Below are 25,634 nucleotides of genomic sequence, written 5' to 3' on the forward strand. Positions count from 1 at the left end.
GGCCTTGCTCCACCCAGCTGGGGCATGAGGACTGCTGGAGCCCCAGAGAATGAGGCCCTGGAGAGCTGGGGGCTGGGCTGCCTGCTGAGCCCCCACTCAGGACAGCCGAGAGCAAAGCCTCACCCTCGTCCTGGGCTGTGGGCTGCTCAGGCTTGGCCTTGGCCTGCTGATCCTGCAGCCTTTTCTGGCCCCGAGACAGCTGCAGCAGCTCTGGAGGCAGCTGCTCCCCCGGGGCACGAGGAGGCAGCAGCAAGGTGCTGCGGCAGTCGAAGCCTTCCAGCGCCCTCAGGATCTGTGCATGGGGAGGAGAAACCACCCCTGGGAGGCACTGCTGGAGCTCCAGCCCGGCCCGGCCCCGGCCACAGCCACGGCCACAGCCACGGCCACAGCCACGGCCACGGCCACCCCCCCCAGCCCCTTTCCACAGCCCCAGCCCCAGCCCCAGCCCCAGCCCCAGCCCCAGCCCCGGCCCCAGCCCCAGCCACCCCCCCGGCCCCGGCCAGCTTCCCCCTCTTGCCTTCCTCACAACTGCAGGACCAGCCAAGCCCCTCCACAGCCTGCCAGCAGAAGAGGCTAACTCTGAACCACCACCCCCCCAGGCTGTGCCCTGCCTCCTGTCTCCATCTCCCTGGCACAAGGCTGGGAACACTGCAGTGCCCTGAAGCTGCACAAGGTGGATGTGGGGAGCAGAGCTCCTCTCTTTACCTGCTCCTCAGCAAGGTACTGCAGGTCATACTCCAAGGAGTAGAACTCGATGGGGAAGCTGCAAGGGTTCTTCACCACCACTGTGCCCTGTGCCCCAGGGCTGGATGGCAGCACTGGCCCCAGCTCCAGCACTTCAGGCTGGAACTCCAGCCGTGGCTCCAGCCCACTGCCTGAGACCAGCAGCTGGAGGTGCTGGCTGCTGTGGCAGATGTGGATCTTCAGAGTGCTCCTGTAGAGCTTCTGAAAAGAGAGAAGGGCAGAAAGCTCCTCCAGGAAGTGCCAGGGCCTCAAACTCACCCTGTGCCCCGAGGCCAGGGCTGGCAGCAGCACCTCTGAGCTGAATGGAGAACAGAAAGCAGGACAAGGAGGGCTGCTTGGAAACTGGAAAAGGCAGAGTCAGGCTCAGGGAAGGGAGACACTTGGCATGCTGAGAGTGCTGAGCCCCTGGCCCAGGTTGCCCCACGGGGGAGATGCCCCCCAGCAGCACAGGGCTTTGCCTTGCATTTTGGAGAGGGAACCTGGAGCAAAGAGCTGCTCAGCCTGAGCCTGCTCAGCATAGCCCAGGGCCCTCTGATCCCCCAGGAGCCAGGTGGGAGAGCTGCTGCTAGCCCAGGCTGGGCTGGGCAGAGGGACTCCCCAAAGGACTGGCCCTGCCAGGAGAGCAGAGCAGGCTGCTGGCTCAGGAGTGCTGCTGCCAGCAGCTGAACCTCTCCCTGCTCTCTGTGCACCTCCAGCTCTCCTCAGCTGCCCTGGAGCAGAGCTCCTTGGAGCCTGCCCCATCAGAGGAGGTCTTTCAGCACTGCCTCTCCCAGCAGCTCCACAAAAGGCTGCTGGCTCTGTGGAGCAAGGGCAGGGGCAGTGCTGGAGCACGGAGCTGTAACCTTTGCCCTCTGCAGGCTGCTGGCAATCTGCCTCTTGTGGGCAGCAGGAGTGCCCAGAGGTGGGAGATGCCCAATCCCTGGCACCACTCCTGGGGCAGTGCAGTGCTCAGCAGAAAGGTCTGCAGGCTTGTGGTGCCCAGACCCAGCCCTGGCAGCGCTGTGGCGGGCAAGGAGCAGCTGAACAAGAGGGGCAGAGGAGCTCTCCCTGGCCAGACAGGAGGGGAGTCCTCTGCTCAGGGCTTGGCTCCCCAAGCCCCCTCTGCAGAGGCTGCAGCAGGGGAAGCTGAGCTTGCAGCAAGCTGCCCGTGGGGGCAGGGCTCAGCTCCTGCTCCCAGCCTGGGCTCTCCTGCCCACACTGCCCTGCCAGACCTCCTGGGGGGGACCCCAGCCCAGCTCACCTCTTCCACGGGGCAAAACCTGACTCGCAGGTTGCACCACTGCCCAGGGGCCAGGACTCCAGCTGAGGGAAGCACCTCAAAGACGCCGGCCTTGGCCTTGGGCTCCTGCAGCAGCTTCCCACGCCTGCTGGCTGCCAAAGGCTTGTCCACCTGAGCACAGAAACCAGGGGCTGAGGTCTGCTTGCTCTGGCAGGACACAGCTGGCTTCCTGCAGTGCTGGCACTCCTGGCCTCAGAGCACCCATCCCAATCAGGTGGGGCCAGCCCTGGCCTAGAACTGGTGGCCAAAGGCAGAGGCAGGAGAGGCAGCAGGGGAGGCTGCTCCTGACGAGAGGAGCAAGGGCTGAAGGTGGCAGAGAAGGGAAGCAGCAGCTGCTCAACAGGCCCAGGGCACCCTCCAAAGCCTCCTCAGCCCAGCTGGAGCCCAAGTGCTGAAGCAGCCAGAGGAGCAGAGGAGGCAAGAGAGAAGCAGGAAAGGCAGCCCAGAAGATGCAAGTGGCAGAGTGTCTGTGCTTTACCTTCTGAGCAGATTCCTCCCTGCTGAGGAACCACTGACAGGGCACTGGCAGCTGGTTGTAGAGCCGAGTGGTCTCCTCCTGGCACTGCCCACACTGGAGAGGGGAGAAGTCCAGCCTGGCCCTGGAGAGGCAGAGGGAGGGCACAACCCCCCTGGCACACAGGAGCAGACGAACCGTGGGGCCTCCTGTCACCTGGTGAGGCACAGAGCAGCCAGGTGAGCTCCAGCTGGCCTCTGCTGCTGGCCCCAGCCTGCCCCCGCAGGGGGTGAGGGCAGAGGGAGGGGAGGAGGCACAGGGCACCTGGATGGGCAGCAGCAGGGCCGCCTGGCCCAGCGGCAGGGTGGCACTCTGGGGCTCCAGGCACACGGTGAAGCTCCTGCTCTGGGAGCAGGGCAGCTGCTCCACGCGCTCCAGCTCCACGCTGAAGCCTTCAAGAGATGGACAGGAAGCAGCTGAGGCACAGGGGACAGCAGCTGGGGCACCAGCAGCCTAGGGCCACCTGAGTGTCCTGGCTGGCAGCCCTGGCAAGGACTCTGCCTCTCCAGAGCAGCTGCTGCTGCTCCTTCTCCCCCGGCACCGCTGCAGGCCCAAAGCTTGGCACAGCCAGAGCCCAGGCCCCAAGGGGGGAAAGGAAAAGGTTTCAGCTGAGGAGCTGCAGCAAGGCCAGGGAAGGACACTCAGACCTCTTCAAAGGAGAATTCCCAGCTAAGATTTCCCCATGCCCTGCTGCTGCCTAGAAACAACTGAGGGAGGCCTCTGGGCACCCTGCAGACACAGCAGGGCAGCGCTTGGTGCTGCTGCAGCCTTGCCTCAAGGGCCGCTCCAGAGGCCTGTCTGGATACAGCACAGCCCCTGCCAGGCTGTCTCCTCAGCCAGGGCTGAGCACAAGTGCCACGACCTCAGGAACTTCACACCAAGCAGCTCAGCAGCACCCAGGCTCCAGCTCCTTGCAACACAAGGCCAGAGAGCACCCAGAGAAGCTCAGCTGCTGCTGCTGGCAGCCAAGAGCAGAAGGTGCTGAGAGGGGAGCAAGGTGAGCAGCCCATCCAGCCCCTGCAGGGCAGAGTTAGGGCAGCCACAGGCAGGCCAGGCCCCTGGGCACTGCTGGCCAGCAGAACTCAGGCTCCAAAGCAGCAGGTCCCCAGCAGGACAAAGCTCCCCAAGAGCTCTCCGTGGCAGTGGCTCAGGCTGAGCTGCCACAGGCAGCTCTTGCAAGGCCACAGGAAGGGTCTCCAGCACTGCCTACCTGTGCCACACAGGAGCTGCCCAGGCACTTGGAAGGACACAGGGAAGTGCCCCAGGCTGGTGACCTTCACGCTGCGCCTGTGGATGCCACCCAGCCCCACGCAGCCAAAGTCCAGGATGTACTCAGGCAGCTCAGCTCTGCAAGGAGGAGGGAGGGCACTCCTGAGCCCACAGCCTGGCCACGTTGCCATGGCATGGGAGGTGCAACTCCAGGGCAACGACTCAGCTCAAGCCCCTGGAGCCCAACACCTGAGCAGCTGCTGCCAAGACTCTGGCCGCTGCCAGGGAAGGCAGGGCCCAGCTTCTAGCAGCTCCCAGGGGCACCTTCAAGCACAGCTGGCTGCCAGTGGGCACTGCCCACAGCTCCTGGGCCACTGCACACAAGTCCACTGCACCTCCACTGCTCTCAGTGCAGCTGCTGAGCCTGGCCCACAGCCCACCCCTGAAACTGCTTCAGGACCTTGTCAGCAGAGTTCTCCCTCCCCCTCCCCCCCAGGAAATCTTCACCACTCTGCACCCAGCTCTGTCCCCAGAGCCCCAGGGGCCGCAGCCAGCAACCCCTGTGAGAGCCACAGGAAGGTCCTGTCCAGAGCCATCCCACTGGGAGAACACAGCCAGGATCTGTTCTGCACAGCACCTTCTGCCTGAGCTGGAGCCTGCTGCTCCCACTGCTCAGCATCAAGGAGCAGAGGGAAGGACCAAGCGACCTAGGGGAGCCCTGCAGTCCCACCAGCAGCCAAGGTCCCTGAGGGAGACTTTGCCAACCTGCCCTTCGGGTCAGATGTGGTCTGGTGGCACCAGGAAGCCAGCTCTGAGCTGCCTCTTTCAGGGCTGCCCAGCAGGGATGGTGTCTGGGCTGGCTGGAGGGGCCTCATGGTCTGCACTGGGTCCCCTCAGCTCTAGGCACAGAGCCCAGCATCTGTGGGGAGCTGAGAGCAGCTCCACAGCTCAGGGAAGCGAGGACACTCAGCTGCTCCCAGGCAGCACGGCACAGCTCTCAGGAGCAAAGCCTTGCTGCTGGCCACAGCTGCTCCAGGCTCTGCAGAGCCCAGCAGCTCTCAGCAGCAGGGCTGCACTGCTGGCTGTCACCCCCAGGGCACCTGCAGACGGCCAGGGATGTCCTTACTCACTCGAGAAGCCTGCGGCGAGCAGGCAGCCTCAAGGCAGCTTCCTTTGGGGCGCTGCAGGCCACAGCTGCCTGCTGCTCCAGGATGTGCTCCTTGAGCAGGATGTCCTCCAGCTGCACCTGCAGCCCAGTGTCCAGCTGAGGCAAGGAAAGACAGGGACTGCTTAGCCAAGGGCCTTCCCAGGGCATGGGCTCAGCTCCCCAGGAGGCTCCCAGCCTGCTCTTGTTGGGAGGGCTGAGGGAGTCCTCCTGCCCCACTGCCTGGGACACCTCCAGCTCTCTTTGGCAGGACCTTGTCTCCAGAGCTCCCAGCTCCAGCCCCTTCAGCTGCCCAGGCACTGCAATCCAAGCTGATCTGGCCAGACACAGAGGGACAAGCCAGGGACCTGCCAGAGCTCCAGGCATTGGCCTGCCCCCAAGCAGTGCCAGAGCAGCCTGGAGCAAAGCCCTCTTGCCAAGGAGGCCAGGAGGAAGCTGCTGCTGCTGCCTCTTGGAGATGAGCAGCGAGATCACAGTCCCAGGGCTGGCTCAGGCTGCTGCTCTCAAGCTCTGCACACCTGGCAGAGCTTGGCTGGGGGGCAAGAAGCAGCCTAGAGATGGGGCCCCAGCAATTCATCCCCAGGAGCAGGGCCTGCAGGATTCCCCCCAGGCTGCCAGGAAGCTCCTCCAGCTCCAGCAGGGACAACTAGCAGAGCTGGAGAGCTGAGCTGATGATGTCCCAGCTAAGTGTGGCAGGGAGGGCCCACCTGTTAGCAGGGCACCCAGAAGCCTGCTGTGGGCTCCAAGGGGATCCATGGCACAAGGGGGAGAGGCTGGCAGGTGCCACACGGGGCAGCAGCTGTTCTCACCGTGGCGTCCGAGTCATCTGGGGGTGGTTCTGTGGCTGCAGCCTCCCCCAGGACATCTGCTCTCTCTCTCTCCTTGTCCTGGGCCAGCTCCCCTCTCAGCTCCCTGAGAATCTGCTCCCATCTCTTGTTTCCTGAGGGCAGAAACCCCCCCTCAGGTGGCAGCGTGGGCATCTCGGCTGGGCAGCCCCCTCCCCACAGCGCCTCTCCCAGCAACGCTCCTCCAGCAGCTCTGGGCAGTGGGAGCTGCTCCTCCTGCCTGCAGCCCGAGCTTCAGCCCTGCCCAGCTTCCTCCCCCAGAGCAGCAGCTCAGCCCCTGCCAGCTGATGCCCATCCAAGCCTGCCCAAAGCCCTGCCTGCGTCTCGCCCAGCAGCTCGGCAGGGCTGCAGCAGGGAGTCTGCCGGGACACAGCCCCCAGGGACTGCCAGAGACTCAGGAAGCAACCAGTGCTGCTCTGAGAGCCCTGCAGCCTCCAGGCTTGGCTGTGGGAGATGGGGGAAGAGGCAGGGGAGCATCCTGAGGAGCAGCCAGGCAGTGCTTGCCTTGGATGTTCCTGGGCAGGTGCAGGCAGAGCCTGGGAAAGCTTCCCTCTCCTCTCAGGCAGATCTCCTCTGGTTGCAGGTGACCCACTTGGAGCTGGAAAGCCTTGCAGAAGAGCCCAGGCACTTCTGGCAGGTAAGAGACTTTCAGCACCTGCTGCTGGCCGGCTTCAAGGCAGCCCTGCAGGGAGAGGAGGGAGGGAATGCAGCAGAAAGGCTTGGCTGGAGCTGAGGCACAGCTGGCCTGGAGGGTCTGAAAGGCCTCTTCCAAGCCCAAGGATCCTGTGATTCCATCCCCCTCAGCAGAGGCAGCTCCCAGCCCTGGCTGCTGCTGGGGGATCTTCCTCTCCTCTTCTCTTTCTCCCCATTTGTTCCCTCCAAGCCCAGCCAGGGCAGTGCAGGATGGCACAGGCACAGGCACAGTCCCTTGTGCTGCCCCCATCCTCACCGTGCTGGGCACCACCAGGGGCACGCCGGGCAGGGGGCTGCGGGCAGTGGCCGTGCCAGGGCTCAGCACCACGAAGGTGAAGGGCAGCTTCCCACTGTTCTGCAGGGTCACCTCTGCCTCCAGGAGCGAGTCCCACAGCTGCAGAGAGGACAGAGGAGCGGGCAGTTAGAGACAGGCCTGGCACTGGGCATCTCCTGCAGCTGGCACTGGCACAAGAGCCAAGGCAGGCAGCACAGCAGAGCAGCAGGAGAGGAGGGCACTTGGCTCTGCCAGCTTCACCTGGGATCCCCCAGCCACAAGGGAGCTCTGGGCCCTGCACAGGAGCTGAGCTTTGGGGCACCCTGCAGAGGGACAGCACCAAGCATGAGAGCAGAGAGCAGCCAAGTGCCCTGAGGAGGACTTAGCATAGAAGGGGCCAGGCTGGCAGGGACCTGAGAGCTCAGCCAGTCCATCCTGCCCCCAGGCAGCAGGGACCTGCAGAGCTCAGCCAGTCCATCCTGCCCCCAGGCAGCAGGGAGCTCCAGAGCTCAGCCAGTCCATCCTGCCCCCAGGCAGCAGGGAGCTCCAGAGCTCAGCCAGTCCATCCTGCCCCCAGGCAGCAGGGAGCTCCAGAGCTCAGCCAGTCCATCCTGCCCCCAGGCAGCAGGGAGCTCCAGAGCTCAGCCAGTCCATCCTGCCCCCAGGCAGCAGGGAGCTCCAGAGCTCAGCCAGTCCATCCTGCCCCCAGGCAGCAGGGAGCTCCAGAGCTCAGCCAGTCCATCCTGCCCCCAGGCAGCAGGGAGCTCCAGAGCTCAGCCAGTCCATCCTGCCCCCAGGCAGCAGGGAGCTCCAGAGCTCAGCCAGTCCATCCTGCCCCCAGGCAGCAGGGAGCTCCAGAGCTCAGCCAGTCCATCCTGCCCCCAGGCAGCAGGGAGCTCCAGAGCTCAGCCAGTCCATCCTGCCCCCAGGCAGCAGGGAGCTCCAGAGCTCAGCCAGTCCATCCTGCCCCCAGGCAGCAGGGACCTCCCCGCTCAGACTTCCCAGCTCGGGTGGGGTGGGGATGGCCATTCCAGAGCAGCTTGGAAGCAGAATGCATCACTCCAAGGTGGTGCTTCCAAGGCCTGGAGCCAGCACAGCAGCTAGCCCTAGGGCTCAGTGGGCAGCCCCCAGCAGAGAGGGCTCCAGACAAGGAGAAGCCTGCGCTACCTGCAGCCCAAAGTCCAGCTCCGTGGTGTCCAGGTGGTAGCTGAGGAGCGAGGCCTCCCCACGCAGCCTGAGCTCGTAGCTGGGGCCTCCCTGCACCCTGCAGAGGGCCCTGGCACAGGCCACAACGTTGGGGTGGCCAAAGAAGCTGAAGGTGACCTGCTGGCTCTGGCCTGGCTGCAGCAGCCCGTAGAGTGGCAGCACATCGAACACCTGGGGAGGAGAGGGGGAGAGGCTGAGCAGGGGAGGGGCTGAGTGGGGGGAGAGGCTGAGCAGGGGAGGGGCTGAGTGGGGGCAGAGGCTGAGCAGGGGAGGGGCTGAGCAGGGGAGGGGCTGAGTGGGGGGAGAGGCTGAGCAGGGGAGGGGCTGAGTGGGGGGAGAGGCTGAGCACTTGGATTGGGAAGAACTTAATCAATGCACCACACTAAAGTCATTTGGGAGGGATCCTGGCAGCAAGAAATTCTCTCTGCTGCACAACTTGGCTTTCCAACCTTCCTCACTGGCTGGAGGATCACACCAGGTGCTAAGCTGAGAGGCCTTGCAGCCAGGGGGGCCTCCAGCCCAGCTCCTCTGACTCCTGCTGCTCCTCACTCTCTGATCTGCACTCTGCTGTCTCTCCAGATGCTACAGCAGAAGCCACTGGCAAATGTCCTCTCCAGCACTTGCTTAGTGACAGGGTGAAGAAGATGTGCAGCTTGTGGCCAGCAGGCCAGGGGACATTCTCCTGCCCCTCTCCCCTGTCCTGGGGAGGCTACCTCTGGAGTCCTGGCTCCAGTGCTGGGCTCCCCACTTCCAGAGAGACAGGGAACTGCTGGAGAGGGTCCAGTGGAGGCTGCAGAGCTGCTGAGGGGCCTGGAGCAGCTCTGGGAGGAGCCCTGGGGCTGTTGAGCCTGGAGAAGAGCAGCCCCAGAGGGGAGCTGAGCAATGCTCAGCAAGAGACAAAGGAGCTGTGGGGGGCAAGAGGCTGAGGCCAGGCTCTGCTCAGTGGTGCCCAGGGACAGCACAAGGGGCAGTGGGCACAAAGTGGAGCCCAGGAGGTTGCATGTGAAGAGGAGGAGAAAGTTGTTTGGTGTGAGGGTGCTGGAGGCCTGGAGCAGGCTGCCCAGAGAGGTTGTGGAGTCTCCTGGTGTGGAGAGCTTCCAACCCCCCCTGGGCACTGTGCTGCTGGGCAAGCTGCTGTGGGTGCCCTGCTGGAGCAGGGGCTTGGACTGATGATGCCCAGAGGTCCCTTCCAAGCCCAGCATGCTGGGGTGCTGTGAATGCCCCCAGAGCTGCTGCACAAGGAGTGTTTTGGCTCAGCCCTACACCATGTCCTGCATGGCCTCTCCATGCCCAGCTGCCTGGAGGGATGTGAGGCCACTCTGTGAGCAGTGCTGAGGGCCAGCAGTGGCAGTCCCAGCTGTGGAACTGCTTCTCCCACTGCAAGGCTGGAAGCCAGGCAGCTTCCCACTTACCTCCTCCAATCCCAGCCTGTGGGGCTCTGTCTCCTTCAGCTTCATCAGCTGCCTCATCCCAGCTGGGCTGGGAGCTCCCACAGCACCTTCCAGGGCCCCCTCCTGCTGCACAGCACCTTCCAGGGCCCCCTCCTGCTGCACAGCACCTTCCAGGGCACCTTCCAGGGCCCCCTCCTGCTGGGTGGCACCGGACAGCAGCTGCAAAGCAAGCCCCAAGGGCTGCAGTGAGCAAGTGGCTGCTCTGGGTGAGAGCACTCTGCTGCAGGCTCCAGCACCTCCTCAAGCCAGGGGCAGCTGAGATGGGAGCTGGGAGCAAATCAAGTCTGGCTATGGCCATGGCATCTGCTGAGTGTGGCTCCAAGGCCAGCCCCAGGTCAGGCCTGGGCTCCATCCTCACCTCCTACACACAAGCTTGCAGGAGCCTGGCAGAGAGCCCAAGGGGGCAGCTGGCAGCCTGGTGCCAGTCCAGCTCTGCTCCCTCCTGCCCAAAGAACATGTTGAGAAGCTCCTGCCTGGACAGCTTAGGTTCTCCAGGACCAAAGCAGGGACACAGCTGCCCCTGAGACTCCCCAGCACAGGCAAAGGAGGACTGAGGGAGGGCTCAGCTCTCCAGTTTCAGATGTGCTTTGGTTTCATTCCATGCCCTGATGGCTGCTGGAGAGCTGAGGAGCTCCACCAGGTCATTATTCTCCAGACACCCTCCTGAAGAAGGCAGCTGAGATGTTTTCCTGCCCTGCAGCAGCTGGCAGCTTGGCTTTAACCTCAGAGGTGCCAGCTTGCAAAGGGAGCCTTGGCTCTGGCCTTCTGAGCCCTGTTTCTGAGAGAGGCTTCTGGGCTTGCTCCTCCAGCTCCAGAGGCTCTGCTGCTTCAGGAAGCTCAGAAGTGCTTTGTGCTGGGGCCTGGCCACCAGCAGGCTCTGCAGGAACGCTGCTGGGACAGCCTTGGGCCTAAGCAGAGCTACATCTCCCTGGCAGACAAAGCACTGGGCAGGGCTGAGTCTCCCCTTGGGTCAGGTCCCTTCCTGAGCCCTGACAGCTCTGGGGCTGTCTCTGCTATCCCAGCCCTTGGCTAAGGCCAGGATGTGCCAATGGCTGGGGCTGAGCAGGTGGCCCCTGGGGATCAGGGCTTGGCACAGAAGGAAGCTCAAAGCCTTCCCAGCAGCATGCAGGTAAAAGCCTCATTTGACACTGGGAAACAACCCAGCCCAAACTCTCCAGAGGCCAGGAGGAGCTGAGGGAGGCCTCCCCCAGCCAGACTGTCCTGTTTGTCCCTCCCCAGCAGCCCTGTGTCCAGCTGCTGGCCCTGCTGCCCTTCCTGCTCTCAGGTGGCCGCGGGGCCATGAGAAGGGAGGTTGGCAGCAGCAGGGCTCTGGGGGCAAGCTGGGAGGTGTCCCAGGAAAGCTACCTCTGCTTGCAGGCAGTCCTGGGCATCTGCTGGCTCCTGGGCAGGGTCCCCCACTGCCCCCAGGGCTTGGGCTGGCTCCTCCACACCCCCATGCCCGGAGCTGCTCCCTGCAGAGGCCGAGCGCTGCCCGCAGGCTCTCTCCTCCTGCGCTGCTGGGGCCGGGAGGCTGCACCTGGAACAGAAGCTCCCTGTGAGCAGGGACTGCAGGGGCAGGCAGGGGAGACTGCCCCAGCAGCTCCTGGCTGGCCACTGCTGCTCTGAGCTCAGCACTGGCTCTGGCCCAGCAGCTCCAGCCCAGGATGGAGCAGGGCCAGGCTCTGGGCTGCCCAGCTTGGCACAGGGGCAGTGCAGGCACCTGGCTGCTGGCAGACAGGGCAGAGGCCAGGGCTGGGGGCCAGGAAGGGCACCAGGAAGGGCAACCAGACACACACTGTGCAAAAAGGGAGACTGAGAAGCAAAGGGGCAGAGCCCAGCAGAGACCTTCTGGTGGCCTTGCAGCACTCCCAGTGCCCTACAAGGAAGCTGGGGACAGCCTTGGGAGCAGGGCTTGGTGTGCCAGGCCCAGGGTGGGGGGAGGCTTGAGCTCAGAGATTCAGAGCAGACACAAGGCAGACATTTGGGATGCTGAGGAGAGGAAGACACTGGCCCAGGGTGCCTGAGGAGGGGGGAGATGCCCCATCCCTGGCACCACTCCAGGTCAGGGGAAGGTGGAAGGAAAAGAAGCTACCAGCCAGGTTGCAGCCAGGAAGCGATGGAGCCCTCAGCCTCTGTCCTGTCCCTGCAGCAGCCCCAGGAGCTGAGGCTTTGTCTCTAAAGAGACAAGGTGAGAGCAGGGGCTGAGGGCCCTGGGGCTGTGCAGCCTGCAGAAGAGCAAGCCCAGAAGGGATCTTCTGAGTGCTGGGCAAGAGCTGAAGGGCAGGGGGCAAGAGGATGCCTGTGGTTTGGCAGCAGCAGAGCAGCTGTGCTTGGGGGGACAGAGGAGTGGCCTCTGCTTGCCTGAAGGTGGAGGCTCTTGGAGCAGGGGCTGGGTGCCAGGCAGGCTTCACCTCTGAGCAGCCAATCCAGCCCCCACACAGCCAAAGTTTCTCCTCCTGCTCAGATGGAAGCCCCAGGGGGCAGCAGGCTCCGTGCCCTGGCACTGGGCACCAGGCACTGGCCCCAGCCTCCTGCCCCCATCCTTCAGCTCCTGCTGAGCATTGCTCAGCTGCCCTCTGGGGCTGCTCTTCTCCAGGCTCAACAGCCCCAGGGCTCTCAGCCTGTGCTCCTCCCAGAGCTGCTCCAGGCCCCTCAGCAGCTTTGCAGCCTCCCTGGGACTCTCTCCAGCAGGTCCCTGGCTCTCCCGAGCTGGGGAGCCAGCACTGGACAGCGTCCTGGGGGCAGTTCCTGTGTCGGTTCTTAGGACTGGAATGAGAAGAGGTGGGGCTGGCAGGGAAGGCAGAGAGCTCCCAGTTTGTATCTGCTTGTCCCAGGGCCCAAGCAGGGCTTTGGAGCTCCAGAGACAAAGCAGGACTGGGGGGCATGGGCTCCAGGAGAAGTGCTGCCAGTGTCTCAGAGGCTGCCTTGCAGAACAGTGTCTGCTGCCCAGCATCACAGAGCTGCAGGACTCCTGTGCCCTGAGCAGCCAGCCTGAGCTCAGCTGGAGGGCTTGTTCCTGTTCCCACCAGGGCAAGGGGAAAGCAATTGGTCAGAGCCCAGGGAAAGCACCTTGGTCTCTGCAAAGCACAAGCAGGACAGCAGGAAGGAGAAGAGCTGCAAGGAGAGGGCAGAGGTGGCCATACCTCAGCTGGCTGCCCTGGCTGTCTGGCAGCAGCTGCCAGCAGTAGGAGACAGGCAGCTGGCTGCAGTTGCTCATCTCCAGGCTCTGCACAGCTCCAGTGCCATTGAGGATGCAGCCAAAGTCCACAGCCATGCTCTGGAAGTGCAGGTTGGGGCAGCAGACTTCTCCCCGCAGCAGGACCTGCTCCTGGTGAGGGTGCTCCAGGAACTGGATCCTCAGAGCCTGCTCCACTTGCCAGGAGTGCAAACCCTCTTCATGAGCAGGGTTAAAGCTGATGCAGAGCTGAAGCTCCTGCCCTGCCTCCAGCTTCATGGGCTGCAAGGAGAGGAAGAGCATCCAGCAGCCGTGGGATGCCGTCCCCAGGGCTCAGGGCATGAACCATGGCAGTGCCCAAGTGTGGCTCCAGCAGGGCCTGCCTGTGCCAGCCCCACCCCACTGCTGGCCCAGCCCCCCTCAGGCTGCAGCAGAGGCACCAAAGCCCCCCCCAGAGCAGCACCCTGGCACCAAGGCTGTTTGCCCTGCTCCTCCCAGCACTGCAGCCTGGCCCTGGCAGGGCTGGCACCGGCAGGGCACAGGAGTGGTGCCCAGGGCAGTGGTGGAGTCCCCATCCCATGGCAGAGTCCTGGGGATCTGGTGCTGAGGGCCATGCTTTAGTGGTGAGCTGGCAGTGAGGAGTTCCCAGTTGGCCTTCTTGAGCTGAAAGGTCTCTTCCCACCCAAAGCATCCCATGGCTCTCTTCCCCATTCAGAGGGTATCTTCTTCCCTCCAGCAGCTCATTTCCAACCTGATTTAGCTCAGGCCAGCCCTCTGCTGACTCCACAGAAGCCAAGTCTCTCCTGGAGGCCCTCCCAAGAGCAGCACAGCAGCACAGCCCTCCCTCTTCCCACTCCAGCAGCAGCAAGGCCCAGGGCTGCTCACCTGAGCATCTGCAGGCAGGGGCTGCTGCTCCACGTCGCAGATGGAGAAGGGCTGCCCTAAGGCCAGGACCATGCTGAGTGGCAGGGGGCAGATGTTCTTCAGAGCAAGAGGCTGGGCCAGGGGAGTTAGGACATCCCCTGCTTGCTGCAGCCACAGGAGAGAAGCATCAACCAACCTCAAGTGCCCAGGCACCTCCTTCCCCTTCTGATGCCTTTCCAAGCCTTCAGCCCCCACAGCTCAGCACAGCTCCTCTGGACTCTTTGGGTTTGTTTCTGCCCTTCTGGAAGGGCTTTCTCTAAGCACAGCACAGCTGCTGCTGGCTGCAAACCACAGCACTGCCCAGGGGCCAGGGGCACAGCCTCATGGGCCAGGCAGGGAAGGGGACCCCGAGAGGAGGCAGCTGCTGCCAAAAGATCAAGCCCAGAGTGTGAGCCCAGAGCATCTGACTCCAGTGGTGTGTCCTCTCTTGGGGACAGCAGCACAAGAGGAGTTCCAGTCACCTAGCTTGCACCCCTTGCAACCTTTCCAGCTCCAGGAGCCTCCTCAAAGCAGGGCTGCTGGGCAGGAGGCAGGGGAGGGCCTGCAGCAGCCTAAGGTTGCCTTTGACCAGGCACAGCCAGCCAGCACCCTCCAGGCACCTGCTGCCCCTGCTACAGTGACAAGATGCTGAGGGGCATCTGCCTGAGGAGCAAAGGCTGAGAGGCCTGGGGCTGCTGAGCCTGGAGAAGAGCAGCCCCAGAGGGCAGCTGAGCAATGCTCAGCAGGAGCCAAAGGGACCAGGGGGTGGGGCCAGACTCTTCTCAGTGGTGCTACACCAAGGAGGGCAGAGTCGAGCTGCTGAGGCTGTTCCCAGCCCCAGGGGAGCCAGGAAGGGCCTCAGTGCTAATGGCCAAAGCTTGGTCCTGCTGCAGTCATCAGCCAAAGCCCTGGGGACTGGGAGCAGCTCTTTCCCCTCCTGCTTGCAAGCCCAGCACAGGCAGCCCACAGCTTCCAGCCAGCAGCCAGGGCTTCAGTGCCAGGATGCCAGCCAGAGGCTCACCTTCTCCACGTGGAAAGAGATTGCTGTGGAGGACATCTGCAGGGCAGGAGCAACGAACTGGCAGCTGAGCTCCACCTGCAGGATCTGTCTCCTCCTGGCCTCGCCGCCCACCGCGGCCTGGCACAGCAGCTGCTCCCTCACCGCCTGCAGGGAGAAGCCACAGGGCACAGGGGGGCTGCCAGCAGGGGGCCAGGAGACAGCCTGCAGCTGCCAGCCACGGCCCTGCCACTGCCCTCAAGTCACACTCACTGCTGCCTCTTTGCCCCTGCCCTCCACAGCCTCTGCTGCAGCCCAGTTCTGCTGAGCTCCAGAGGCCATCCTGCTGCAGCCAACAGCCACACAAAGCTCTGGGCAGGTCTGTGCTGCCTGGGACAAGCCCTGCCCCAAAGGATTCTGCCCTGGCTGTGCACAGCGCTGCAGAAAGCTGGAGGAGCTGCTGGGATGGAACTGGAGCTAGTCTCAAGCTGTGCCAGGGGAGGGTCAGGCTGGCTGGTAGGAAGAAGTTCTTCCCAGAGAGAGAATTGGCCTCTGGAATGTGCTGCCCGGGGAGGTGGTGGAGTCACCGCCCCTGGAGGTCTCCAGGGAAAGCCTGGAGGAGGCTCTCAGTGCCAGGCTCTGGTGGATTGGACAGGGCTGGGTGATAGGTTGGACTGGGTGATCCTGGGGGTCTCTGCCAGGCTGGTTGATGCTGTGACTGCAGGACAAGCCCCAGGGGAGGTGATCTGATGGGGAAGGCTCAGCCCTCGGGAGGGAGCTCACCTGGGGAGTGCTGGAGAAGGCTTCCAGCATCACCTCCATCGTCTGGCCTGGCCTCAGCTCCATAACCTTGGGCCGGAGCTGAAACACAGGGCAGGCAGCTGCGAGGCTCTGGGGGGGAGCTCTGGCCTCGGTTCTGCTGAGGGCAGGGAGCTGTCCGCGCTGGGCAGGCAGGGAGCAGCCTCCTAGGGTCCAGTAGAGGCGCTGGGAGCGGCGGCCTCGGTTGGTGACCTGGAAGCTGTAGCAGCAGGGAGCCAGGCTGCAAGAGGAGCAGAGATGGACAAGGTGAGCAGAGCTGCTGCTGCCCAGCGCTCCCCCAGCTGGTGCCGCTGCCGTCTGACCACACAGCTGGCAGTGCAACCCCCTCGGAAAGGCTGAGCCGGCTCAAAGCTTCAGCAGGAGCCAGCCCTTGCCTGGCCCTGAGCTTCTCCCCTCCCAGCAGCTGCTCTGTTTGCAGCCAGCCAGGAAGAGCTTCCTGCAGAGCTGTCCCGACGGGGCACAGCCGAGCCCAGCCCCGGCTGCCCCAGAGCCCTTCCTCCTTGCCGCAGGCCCGGAGCGGCAGCGGCAGGGAGAGGACAGAGGCTCCGCACGGAGCTGGCTCCGGCCTCGCCGGCGGCACCAAGGCAGCAGCAGAGCTGCTGGGCAGGGCCCTGGCCGCTCCCCGCTGTGCTGCTGCTGCTGCTGCTGCTGCTCAGGAGCTCCTCGGCTCCGTCTCAGCTCGCTGCTCTGCCGCTGCTCCGCTTTGTTTCCAGCGGCAGTTCCAGAGAGGGGGGGTGGGAAACCCTTCCCTTTCCCCCCTTGCTTCTGCCCGGCTGCCGGCCGGCTGGGGGAGTGCTGCTGGAGCCTCCCCTCCGCCGCTGCCCAGCGGCTCCACTTTCCCTCTGGCTGCGGACAAGGGGGAAGCTTAGCTCCTGCTTTCGCTTTGCCTCTGCCATTGCACCCAGAGCGCGGCTTGGGCTCAGGACATTGCCTGCCTGCAGCTCCCGGCACAGCCTCTTGCCCTGAGCAGAAGTTCCCCACCTGAACACTGCTGTGTGAGGAAGCTGCCTCTGGAGCTCAGGCAAAGCCTCCGGAGTTTGGGGTTCCCCCCTGCCCCCCCTTTGCTCTGCCTTTGCTGCAGGCAGCAGCTCAAGGCAGTCCATCTTGTGACCGAAGCAGAAACTGCAGCTCCTGGGCTCTGGCTCTGGAGGGGAGCTCAGGTTTAGAGTTGTCTTTTCCCTTCCTCTGCCCAAATCGTTCAGCTGCTGCTGAAGGTGCCTGGGATGGGGATCCTTCCCAGCCGGGCCCAGGAGCCTGGGCAAGCTGTACCAAAGTTGTGCTGGCCTTCTCTGGGGGCCTTTTGGCTGAGCCAAGTCATCAATAGCATTCTTCACGGTCCTGCCCCTGAGGAAGGCTCCCAATCCTCCCCAGCACATCCTCTCAGCTGCTGTGGGCAGGGCAGCATCCCTTGGGCACTGCAGAGAGCTGCCCTGGCTGAGCCCCTGGCAGCAGCAGGAGCTGAGGGACACCTACCTGAAGCGAGTGCCCAGGCTGAGCTGCGGAGCCAAGGGCCTGTCCAGGACGATGGTGCTGCCGACGCCGAGGGCCCGCACGGGGATGCCGTAGCCACGGCTGTGCTCCACCAGCAGCTGCACCTCGGCCTGGAACTGCCCTGTGTCGTCCAGCTGGGCTGTGACAGACACAGACACCTGGCCCTCGGCGGGGATCACTCCTCGGCTGGGCTCGACCCTCCAGCAGCAGCCTCTGCCAGCCTGCAAGACAAGGCAGAGCCCAGCTGAGGCTGGAAACCGGGGCCCTTGGGGCGAGGAGCTGAGGGGAACAGAGCAGAAAGGCTTCACCTGCCTGCAGCTGAGCCAGGGGGGCTGCAAACAGCACCTCTGCAGGAGCTTACACCCCCCTGTGCCCCCCTCCTCTCACAGACTCTCCTCAGTGCCCCCCATGGCACAGTATCACCAAGGCTGGAAGAGACCTCAGAGATCATCCAGTCCAACCTGTCACCACAGACCTCATGACTAGAGCATGGCACCAAGTGCCACCTCCAATCCCCTCCTGAACACCTCCAGGCATGGGGACTCCACCACCTCCCTGGGCAGCACATTCCCATGAGCAATGACTCTCTCAGTGAAGCTTTCTCCTCACCTCGAGTCTAAACTTCCCCAGCCCAAAGGACACCCGGCCTCAAGAGAAGGTTGGTTCCTCCTCCAGTCTCCTTGGAGGCCTTTTGCTCAGAGGCCTCTTGAAGTACTGAGGGGCTGCAAGAAGTTGACTTTTCTCCAGCCAGTCCCTGGGAGAAGATCAGAGAATCACAGAATGGTTTGGGGTGGAAGGCACCTGCAGGATCTTCTAGTTCCAAGCCCCTGCCCTGGGCAGGGACATCTCCAAGCAGAGCAGCTTGCTCAAAACCCCATCCTCAGTTTAAAGCTGAGACCCAGGCTTGTTCAGCCTGGAGAGAAGGAGGCTGAGGGGAGACCTTCTGGCTCCCTGCACCTCCCTGAGAGGAGGCTGGAGCCAGGGGGGGTTCAGCGTCTCCTCCCAGGCAATAGGACAAGAGGAAATGGCCTCAAGTTGCATCAGAGGAGCTTTAGGTTGGGCATGAGGAACAAGTTCTTCCTCTGGAGGGCTCTCAAGGCCTGGCCCAGGCTGCCCAAGGCAGGGGTGGAGTCCCCATCCCTGGAGGCATTTCAAGGCCTTGGAGCTGTGGTGCTGAGGGCCACGGTTCAGTGCTGAGCTGGCAGTGCTGGGTTCAGGCTTGGCCTGCAGGATCTGAAAGGTCTTTTCCAACCCAAGGCATTCTGTGATCCCAGAGCTCCAAACCCATGACTCCCACAGCCAGGGAGCTTCCACAAAGGAAAGGGAGAGCTTGGAAACAGGCTCCAGGCTCACTGCTGCTCCAAGATCTCCTCAAGCTCTGTTCTCCTGAGGGCTGCCCCAGCTGAACCTGCCCCCAGAGCCAGGCTCCTCTGGCCACCTGGGGATGGAACATCTTGCTTGCTCTCTCAGGCAGCCAGCTGGGAAAGCTGCAGATGCAAACCAAGCCCCAGGTGGCCACAGAGCAGCCATTTCCCTTGGAAGCCTCTCCAGATACTCACCACCTCTGCCTGGAAGGCTGCAGGGATGGGGCTCTGATTGCAGAGCTGCAGACTGCGGGAGACGTCCTGCAGAACTGGGATGCTGCCAAAGTTGATCTCTTGGGGCTGCACAGAGACAACTGGGCCCTGCCCAATGCTCACCAGGTGGATTTCCTGCTCCAGCAAGCAGGGAGCGGGGAGAGAGAGAAAAAAACCACACTCTAGGGAAGGCTGGCAAGGATCAGACAGCTCTGAGGCTGCTCCTGGACAGGAGAGAGCTCTGCCTGCTGGCAGTTGGCAGTGTTGGAAGCCTGACCCAGGAGGCCTGCAGCAAGGGTGGGCTCTGGAGGGAGCCCAGCTGAAAGCCACAAGCTGCTGTTGTCAGGGGGAAAGAAACCAGCCTGCCCAGCCTGCTGTGCCAGCAGCAGCTCTCCTGCCTGTGCCCCGTGCCTGCTTCCAGCCCTGCTGCTGCTCAGGCTTGCCCCAAGCCATCCCTTTGCTGCAGAGCCTTCTCAGCTCATTCCCAAGGCAGCCTTTGCCTCAGCAGCACTCTGGGCTGTCCCTGGGTGCTCCTCCCCAGGAGCCCCACGGGAGCAGCAGCTGCTGCTGCTCTCCTCACAGCAGAGGAGGAGAGCCAGGGAGGCTGCTGGCTCATGAGCCCATCTGCCCTGTCCCCAGTGCCCTGCTGTGGCACACTCTGCTCACCAGCCCAGAGGGCACCACCCTGCCTCTCCTCTCGCCGCCACCCGCTGCCAGGGATCCCTCTGGCACAAGTTCCCTCTGCCCTGCCAGCAGCCCTCTACCCTTCAGGCCCCAGCAAGCCCTGGGGCACAGAGCAGACTCACCAGGGGGTGTCCTGCACAGCCAAAGACAGCCACAGAGGCAGGAGTGTCCTGGCTCCCTAGCGCCTGGGCCACCAGGGTCAGGGGCATCTCCACGGAGCTGTGAGGCTGAATGATGCCACAGGGCACAGGGCTGGAGTACAGCACAGCAGCCTCCTCCTGCTGCTCCTGGAAGGGGGAGGAGCACAGCATGGCATGGGCTGCAAGGGACCTTTCAAGCTCCTCCACTCCAAGCCCCTGCACTGAGCAGGGACATCTGCACCTAGAGCAGGCAGCTCAGAGCCCCCCACAGCCCGGCCTGGCAGGGCCCCAGGCAGCTCAGAGCCCCCCACAGCCCGGCCTGGCAGGGCCCCAGGCAGCTCAGAGCCCCCCACAGCCCGGCCTGGCAGGGCCCCAGGCAGCTCACAGCCCCCCACAGCCCGGCCTGGCAGGGCCCCAGGCAGCTCACAGCCCCCCACAGCCCAGCCCTGGCAGGAAGGCACAAAACAAGCAGGGAGCCTTGGACAGTCTCAGCATCCTCAGGGGCTCCCAAAGCTGCTGTACTCACCAGCAGCCACGTTTGGGCTGGCAGAGCAGCTTCTTCCCACCCTCTGAGCTCTCCTGCATGACAGCAGCCCAGAGCCCAGAGCACAAAGTGCTTCCCAAAGGGCTGCCCAAGGTTGCTCTGCAGGAGGGTTCCCATTGCCCTGCTCCCTAAGGTCCCATTCGGGTTGGGTCCTGTTCTCAGCGCACTGGAAAGCATCAAGGTCTCTCTCTCCCAAAGGCCTTTTCTCCCCAGCACAGCCTGGCTGAGCCCTGGGGGCAGGAGGTGGGGGTGATGCCAACCTGAGGCAGCAGTGCATAGCAGCCTGGCAGGTCGCTGTCGTTCACCAGGGTCAGCAGCTGCTGGGCAGGGAGCTGCAGGTAGCAGCGGCCGAAGGTCACCACGGGCTTGGGCACTCGCAGAGCAGGAACCACACACCTGGGCAGAGAGAGGGCCAAAGGCAATGGAGACACTGGCAGAGGAGAGGCTTCCTGACTCCTGAGACGGCCTGGCAGGGAGCAGAACACAGCTGCCTGGGGCAGAGAGGCTGCAAAGTGCCCCCAGCAGCCTGGCCTGGACCTGCGGTGCTGTGGCCAGCAGGAGCGGGGCAGGGATTGGCCCCCTGGGCTCAGCACTGCTGAGGCCACACCTCACATCCTGGCAGCAGCTTTGGGCTCCTCACCCCAAGAAGGGCACTGAGGGGCTGCAGTGGGGCCAGAGAAGGGCAACCAAGCTGGGGAAGGGGCTGGAGGACAGGGCTGGGGAGGAGCAGCTGAGGGAGCTGGGGGGGTTTGGCCTAGAGAGGAGGAGGCAGAGCAGAGCCCTCCTGGCTCTCCACAAGTCCCTGAAAGGAGGCTGGAGCCAGCTGGGGCTTGGGCTCTGCTCCCAAGGAAGAAGGGAGAGGACAAGAGAAATGGCTCCAGGCTGTGCCAGGGGAGGGGCAGTGCCAATCATTCACAGGATTGCTGTGCCCTTCAGGCAAGGGCTCAGGGCCAGGCCTGTCCATTCTGGGCAGATGCTCCTCAAGGTGGCTGCTGTCAAAGCCTGCTCTTCCCATCTCTGGCTGGCCAGAAGCAGCTCCTGGAGCCAGCCTTCTCCTGTGCAGCTGGAGCCAGCAGACCCCATGGCAGGGGCTGGATGCACCAGGAGAGCCAAAGGGCTGCAAGGAAAGTGCTGGTACCTGGCTGTGAGGGGCAGTGACAGCAGTTCCTGGCCCACACCATCCACATCCACCACCAGTGCCAGCTCGTAGGTGCCCAGGGTGTTGGAGCACAGGGTGACCTGGGGGGAGAGCAAAGCACCAAACACTTCCCACAGCTGCTCTCCTGCCATTGCCATGCCCTGGGAAGCAAAGGGAGGGCTTTGCCCTAGGTCTGCTGCTCCATGTGCAGAGCACAGGCTCTGGCAGCACCACAAGGCTGCTGGCAAGAGCTGCTTGGAGAAATGTCCTTGGCAGCTGCCAGGCCCTGTGTGAGAGGAATGCAGGCACCAGCAGAGCCATCTTGTGCTCAGCACTGCCTGGCAGCTAAGGGCCCAGGCTCTGCTCTTCACTGAGCAGCAGAAGTGCAGGGCAGAGCTGCTGACTCCAGCAGAAGCACTCCAGCTGTGCAGTGGGAAGCTGCTGCAGAAGCTTGGCTCAGCAGAAGCTGCTCAGCTGCCAGAGCTTTTGCAGTGCCACTGAGATGACTGCAGGCAATCCAAGTGTGGGGCAGGAGCTGCAGCTTCTGCCTGCAGAATCCAAAGGCTGCTCCTTCAGGAAGGTGCCAGAGGCCAGCCCTGCTGCAGGGCTCTGCCTGGCCTCACCCTCCCAGGCAGCAGCACTGAAGCCCTCTCCCAGAGCAGGGAAGCCTCAGCCCCAGCTGCCGAAGCCCCTCTGGCCCCACCGCTCCCTACCTGGATGTCCACGAAGCTCTTGGCACAGATGGTGCCTCTGCAAGGGCTGATGGTGAACTCACAGGGCCTGAGGAGCCCCGTGGCTGCCCTCCTCCAGGAGGGGAGAGAGTTGTCCAGCAGCTGGGCAGCGCTGGGCACGCTGGGCTCTGCTGTGCCATCCCCGGGCAGGCGGAGGGCGAAGGCCAGGGGCAGCGGGGAGGCGTTGGTGAGGCGACAGGACAGGCTGTGAGGGAAGCCTAGGGGAGAGGACACAGCTCTGCACCTCTGCACACAGCTCCTCTGCCTCCTGCTGCCCAGAGCCTGGCATGCTCAGACTGCACTGGGGCTTGGGCTCTCCTCACTCGGAGCTACAGCTGCTGGGGAAGCCAAGCAGCTCTGTGCTGGCACTGCTGGGGGACAACTCATTCCCCATCAGGCAGCCAGCTGCCCTCCTGGCCAGGAAGGCCAAGGCTCTCCTGGGCTGCATTCAGGAGAGTGTGGCCAGCAGGGCATGGGGGAAGCCTTCAGCTGCCAAGGCCTCAGCCATGCCAGCAGCTAATGAGGACACTTCTCCTCTTGGATCCCCTGGTTCTGCCTGCTGGCATTCCTCTTGCTTTGGCTCTTCACAAGGAAACCAAGAGGCAGAGCAGGGATGGAGGGAGGGGAGGATGCAGCTCAGCAAAGGCCAGCAGTTCTCTCACAAGTCCAGCAGCAGGAGGAAAACAGAGAGGGATCCTGGCCAGGCTGCTCCTGGCTCTTCAAGCAGCCCAGAACTGGCTTCCCATGCACACCTGAGACCCCCTCAGGACAAAGCCTTCTGTCAGACTCAACTGCAGCACCAGAATCTGCATCTCAGGCAGCAGAGCTGGGCTTCTGCTGGGCAAGGAGAAGGAGCCCAGGGCTCTGAGCACACCAGGGCCTGAGGCAGAGCTATTCCTTGGCCACACTGCCTGGCAGGTGACACCCAGTGGCCCTCCCAGCACCAATGAACATCTGACACTACAGCTCGGGGGGGGTGGGGGTAGAAATGGTGTCCAGGCCTGACAACAACATTGAGCCACAGCAGGCACAGGCTAGTCCACAGCTTCAACTCCCTTCTCCTGCAATCCCAGCCCCTGGGCCCTCCTGGGACTGTCACAGCCATACTGCAGCCAAGGACTGGCAGCCTGGGGCTGATGAGGGACACCACAAGACACCGGCTGCTAGTCCCTGGGGCCTCTTGGATCTCATGATGGCAAAACACTGCCTGAGCAACCTGCAGCCCTGCTTTAACATCCTGAAGGCTGCTCTGGAGGGCCACAGGTGCTGGAGGCTCTGAGGCTGCACTCTGGGGCTGCAGAGCCCTCAGGCTGTGCTCCAAGGCCAGGCCACACTCACCATAGGAGACGTCCCCGAAGCGCAGGCAAGGGACATCGAAGTGCAGAGAAGGTGCAGAGACACAGCCCCTGTGGGGACACAGCAGAGGAGGCCTTGGCTTGGCTGCAGAGCACTGCAGAGCCTGCAGCTTGCACTGCTGCTGGCATGCAGCAAAGCTGCTCTCACAGCACAGGGGGCTTCAAGCAGCCTCTCACCTGACAGTCAGGGTCACAGGCTCAGGGGATCCTTCCACACGGAAGCTGAACTCTTCTCTGAAGTGCCCCAGGCTGCTGGGACAGAAGCAGACCTGGACAACCTGGGACCCACCTGGCAAAACCAGGCCCTGACAGGGGGAGAAGCTGAAGCAGGAGCCCAGAGCTGTGCTTGGAGGGACCAAGCTGAAGGAGGCATCGATGGCTCCTTTGTTGTGCAGAGTCACCTGCAAGACATCCAATGGGAACACCTGAGGAGCCTTCCTCCCTCCCTCCCTCCCCTCCCTCCCTCCTTCCCTCTCTCCCTCCTTCCCTCTCTCCCTCCCAGCAGGCTGATGTGTGTCCTGGTCAAACACCTCCCAGCTGGAAGAGGCAGAAGCTGCTGCCTGCTGCTGCTTGGCAGAAACCAAAGGACAGTTCTGCCTGTGGGGGTTTCATGCAAAGCAGCCAGACCTGGAGAGAATGAATCCTAGAAGGGGTTGGGCTGGAAGGAACCTTCAAGCTCATCCAGTTCCAGCCCCCTGCCATGGGCAGGGACACCTCCCACCAGCCCAGGCTGCTCAAGGCCTCATCCAGCCTGGCCTTGAACACCTCCAGGGAGGGGGCACCCATGACCTCCCTGGGCAACCTGTGCCAGTGCCTCCCCCACACACACTGCAAAGAATTTCTTCCTTCTCTCCAGGGCCAGGCTGCCCTCCTCCAGCTTCACCCCATCCCCTCTCATCCTGGCACTCCCAGCCCTTCTCCAAAGTCCCTCCCCAGCTACTGGCAGCTGCTCTAAGGTCTCCCTGGAGCCTTCTCTTCTCCAGGCTGAAGAGCCCCAACTCTCCCAGCCTGTGCCCACAGTGGGACTTCCCCCCAAGCCCTGCCAGCCCCTGCTGCTCACCACATAGCTGTTGGTGGAGCCAAGCAACACCTGCCCAAGGTCCAGCTGCTCCAGGCTGAAGCAGAGCCAGGGCCCTCGGCCTTCCCCTTGGATGTGCAGAGGCAGCCTGGCCTCCCGGCCTGGGGAGAGAGTTCCATTGGATGACTCCTTGAGGGGGGCAGGGACCTTCCAAGGGCAGCCAGCCCAAGCCCCCTGCCCTCAGCAGGAGCAGCTGCAAGCAGAGCAGGTGGCTCTGAGCCCCAAACAACCTGAGCTGCAGTGGTTCCAGGCAGGGGAAACCTGCCCCCTCCCGGGGCACTTTGGGCCAGGCTCTCAGCACCCTCAGGGTCAAACATTCTAGGGGGATGAGGAGGGCAGCCAAGGGGCTTGGAGGAATCAAGGAGCAACAGGAACTGACTCCCCACTGAAACCTCCTGGGGCTCCTCTTTCAGGCACCTTGCCTCTGGGACAGACTCCAGCCTGAGAGCACAGGGGAGCAGCTGCTTTGCAATGCTCCTCTTGCACAGCCCCAGGAGAGGAAGGCCCAGCAGGGTCTGGCAGGAGCAGGCTCCTCTCTGCCAACACAGAGCATTTGCCCAGCTCTGCCTCCCAGAGCCCCAGAGCAGCTCAAGGGCTGTGTGCAAGCAGCTCTCCTACTGCTCTGCAATGCCAAACCTCTCCTGGAGATCCAGCCCTGCTGCCAGGGAGGGACATCTCCCTCAGCAGAGCAGAAGGCCCAGAGGCAGCAGCTCAGCACTGGCAAGGTTTGCAAGCAAGCCTTCCCTTGCCCAGCTCTGACAAGTGCAGCTGGGGCAGGAAGCCATTTGGGGAACACAAGCCCTGGGCTGGCACTGGAGGTGGCACTGGCCAAGGGAACCAGGGAATGGGAGCTGGGCTGCTGGACCTCCACGGGCTCTGGAGCTGAGGCAAAGCATCAGGTTCCCTGAAGGAAGCCTGCAGCAAGCTCCCACCCTTGAGACACAGCCTGAGCAGCACCCTGCAGAGGTGGAGAGGAAGGACAAGGAAGCCTGAACCTGGCTGCAAGCACTCCCTGCCCTGGGCTAGCACAGCAAAGCCACCACCTCTGGAAGGGCAGAGCTGGGGGCAGGGATGGCTGCTGCCACCCACAGCCTGAGCACACTGCAGGGAGACAGCAGCAGCACAGAGCTCAGCCAGCAGGCTGCTGGGGCTCAGCTTGCCAGGGAGAGCCTTCTCCTGCTGAGCAGAGCCAGCCCTGAGCAATGCCACCCAGGGGAAGCACAGCCTCAGAGCTGCCAGGGGACAATGCCCAGGCAGGGAGAAGCAGCTGCTGGCCAGAGATGCTCCTCGGGAGGGCACCCCGCACTCAGGGGGAGGAGATCCAGGGGCTGGGAGCACTCTGCAACTCAGCTCCTACCACCTCAGGAGCCCCAGGATGCCTGCAGGCAAGGAGGACTCCTCTGGGAGGGAAAGGGGCTGGAGGGGCTTAGGGGCCACTGAAGCTGCTGAGGTCTGTAGCTCCTCAGCCTTCACAGCCTCCTCCCAGCAGGGCAAACCCAGGGCAGGAAACCTGAGCCCTTCCCTGCCTCCCGTGGGATCTGGGATCCAGAGGCAGTGTCCTGAGCCCTGGCCTTGGCCAGGAGAGCAGCTGGGAGCCACAGGGACAGCAGGCACGGGTCCTG

General features: G+C 63.5%; 1 protein-coding gene across 1 annotated transcript in view; it reads right to left on the reverse strand.

Annotated features, from left to right (window-relative positions):
* LOC137455235 (hydrocephalus-inducing protein homolog) overlaps positions 1-25,634 on the reverse strand; it is a 59,211-nt gene that overhangs the window by 23,505 nt on the left and 10,072 nt on the right. Inside the window, exons 9-33 of the mRNA XM_068165856.1 lie at positions 23,995-24,113; positions 23,112-23,335; positions 22,918-22,985; positions 21,562-21,797; positions 20,849-20,949; positions 19,971-20,106; positions 19,149-19,313; positions 18,325-18,477; positions 16,748-16,986; positions 15,239-15,494; positions 14,480-14,623; positions 13,441-13,584; positions 12,613-12,837; positions 9,342-9,539; positions 7,891-8,100; positions 6,706-6,843; positions 6,261-6,438; positions 5,721-5,851; positions 4,877-5,010; positions 3,748-3,884; positions 2,802-2,929; positions 2,502-2,693; positions 1,985-2,134; positions 706-945; positions 124-292 (exon numbers count right to left, since the gene is read on the reverse strand). Of these exons, the coding sequence (XP_068021957.1) occupies positions 124-292; positions 706-945; positions 1,985-2,134; positions 2,502-2,693; positions 2,802-2,929; positions 3,748-3,884; positions 4,877-5,010; positions 5,721-5,851; positions 6,261-6,438; positions 6,706-6,843; positions 7,891-8,100; positions 9,342-9,539; positions 12,613-12,837; positions 13,441-13,584; positions 14,480-14,623; positions 15,239-15,494; positions 16,748-16,986; positions 18,325-18,477; positions 19,149-19,313; positions 19,971-20,106; positions 20,849-20,949; positions 21,562-21,797; positions 22,918-22,985; positions 23,112-23,335; positions 23,995-24,113 (4,215 nt within the window). The remainder of the gene's footprint in view (positions 1-123; positions 293-705; positions 946-1,984; positions 2,135-2,501; positions 2,694-2,801; positions 2,930-3,747; positions 3,885-4,876; positions 5,011-5,720; positions 5,852-6,260; positions 6,439-6,705; positions 6,844-7,890; positions 8,101-9,341; positions 9,540-12,612; positions 12,838-13,440; positions 13,585-14,479; positions 14,624-15,238; positions 15,495-16,747; positions 16,987-18,324; positions 18,478-19,148; positions 19,314-19,970; positions 20,107-20,848; positions 20,950-21,561; positions 21,798-22,917; positions 22,986-23,111; positions 23,336-23,994; positions 24,114-25,634) is intronic.

The sequence above is a fragment of the Melanerpes formicivorus genome, unplaced genomic scaffold (assembly GCF_026170545.1).
Source record: "Melanerpes formicivorus ecotype bairdi unplaced genomic scaffold, bMelFor1.0.p_v2 SCAF_93, whole genome shotgun sequence".
Taxonomy (NCBI): Eukaryota; Metazoa; Chordata; class Aves; order Piciformes; family Picidae; genus Melanerpes; species Melanerpes formicivorus.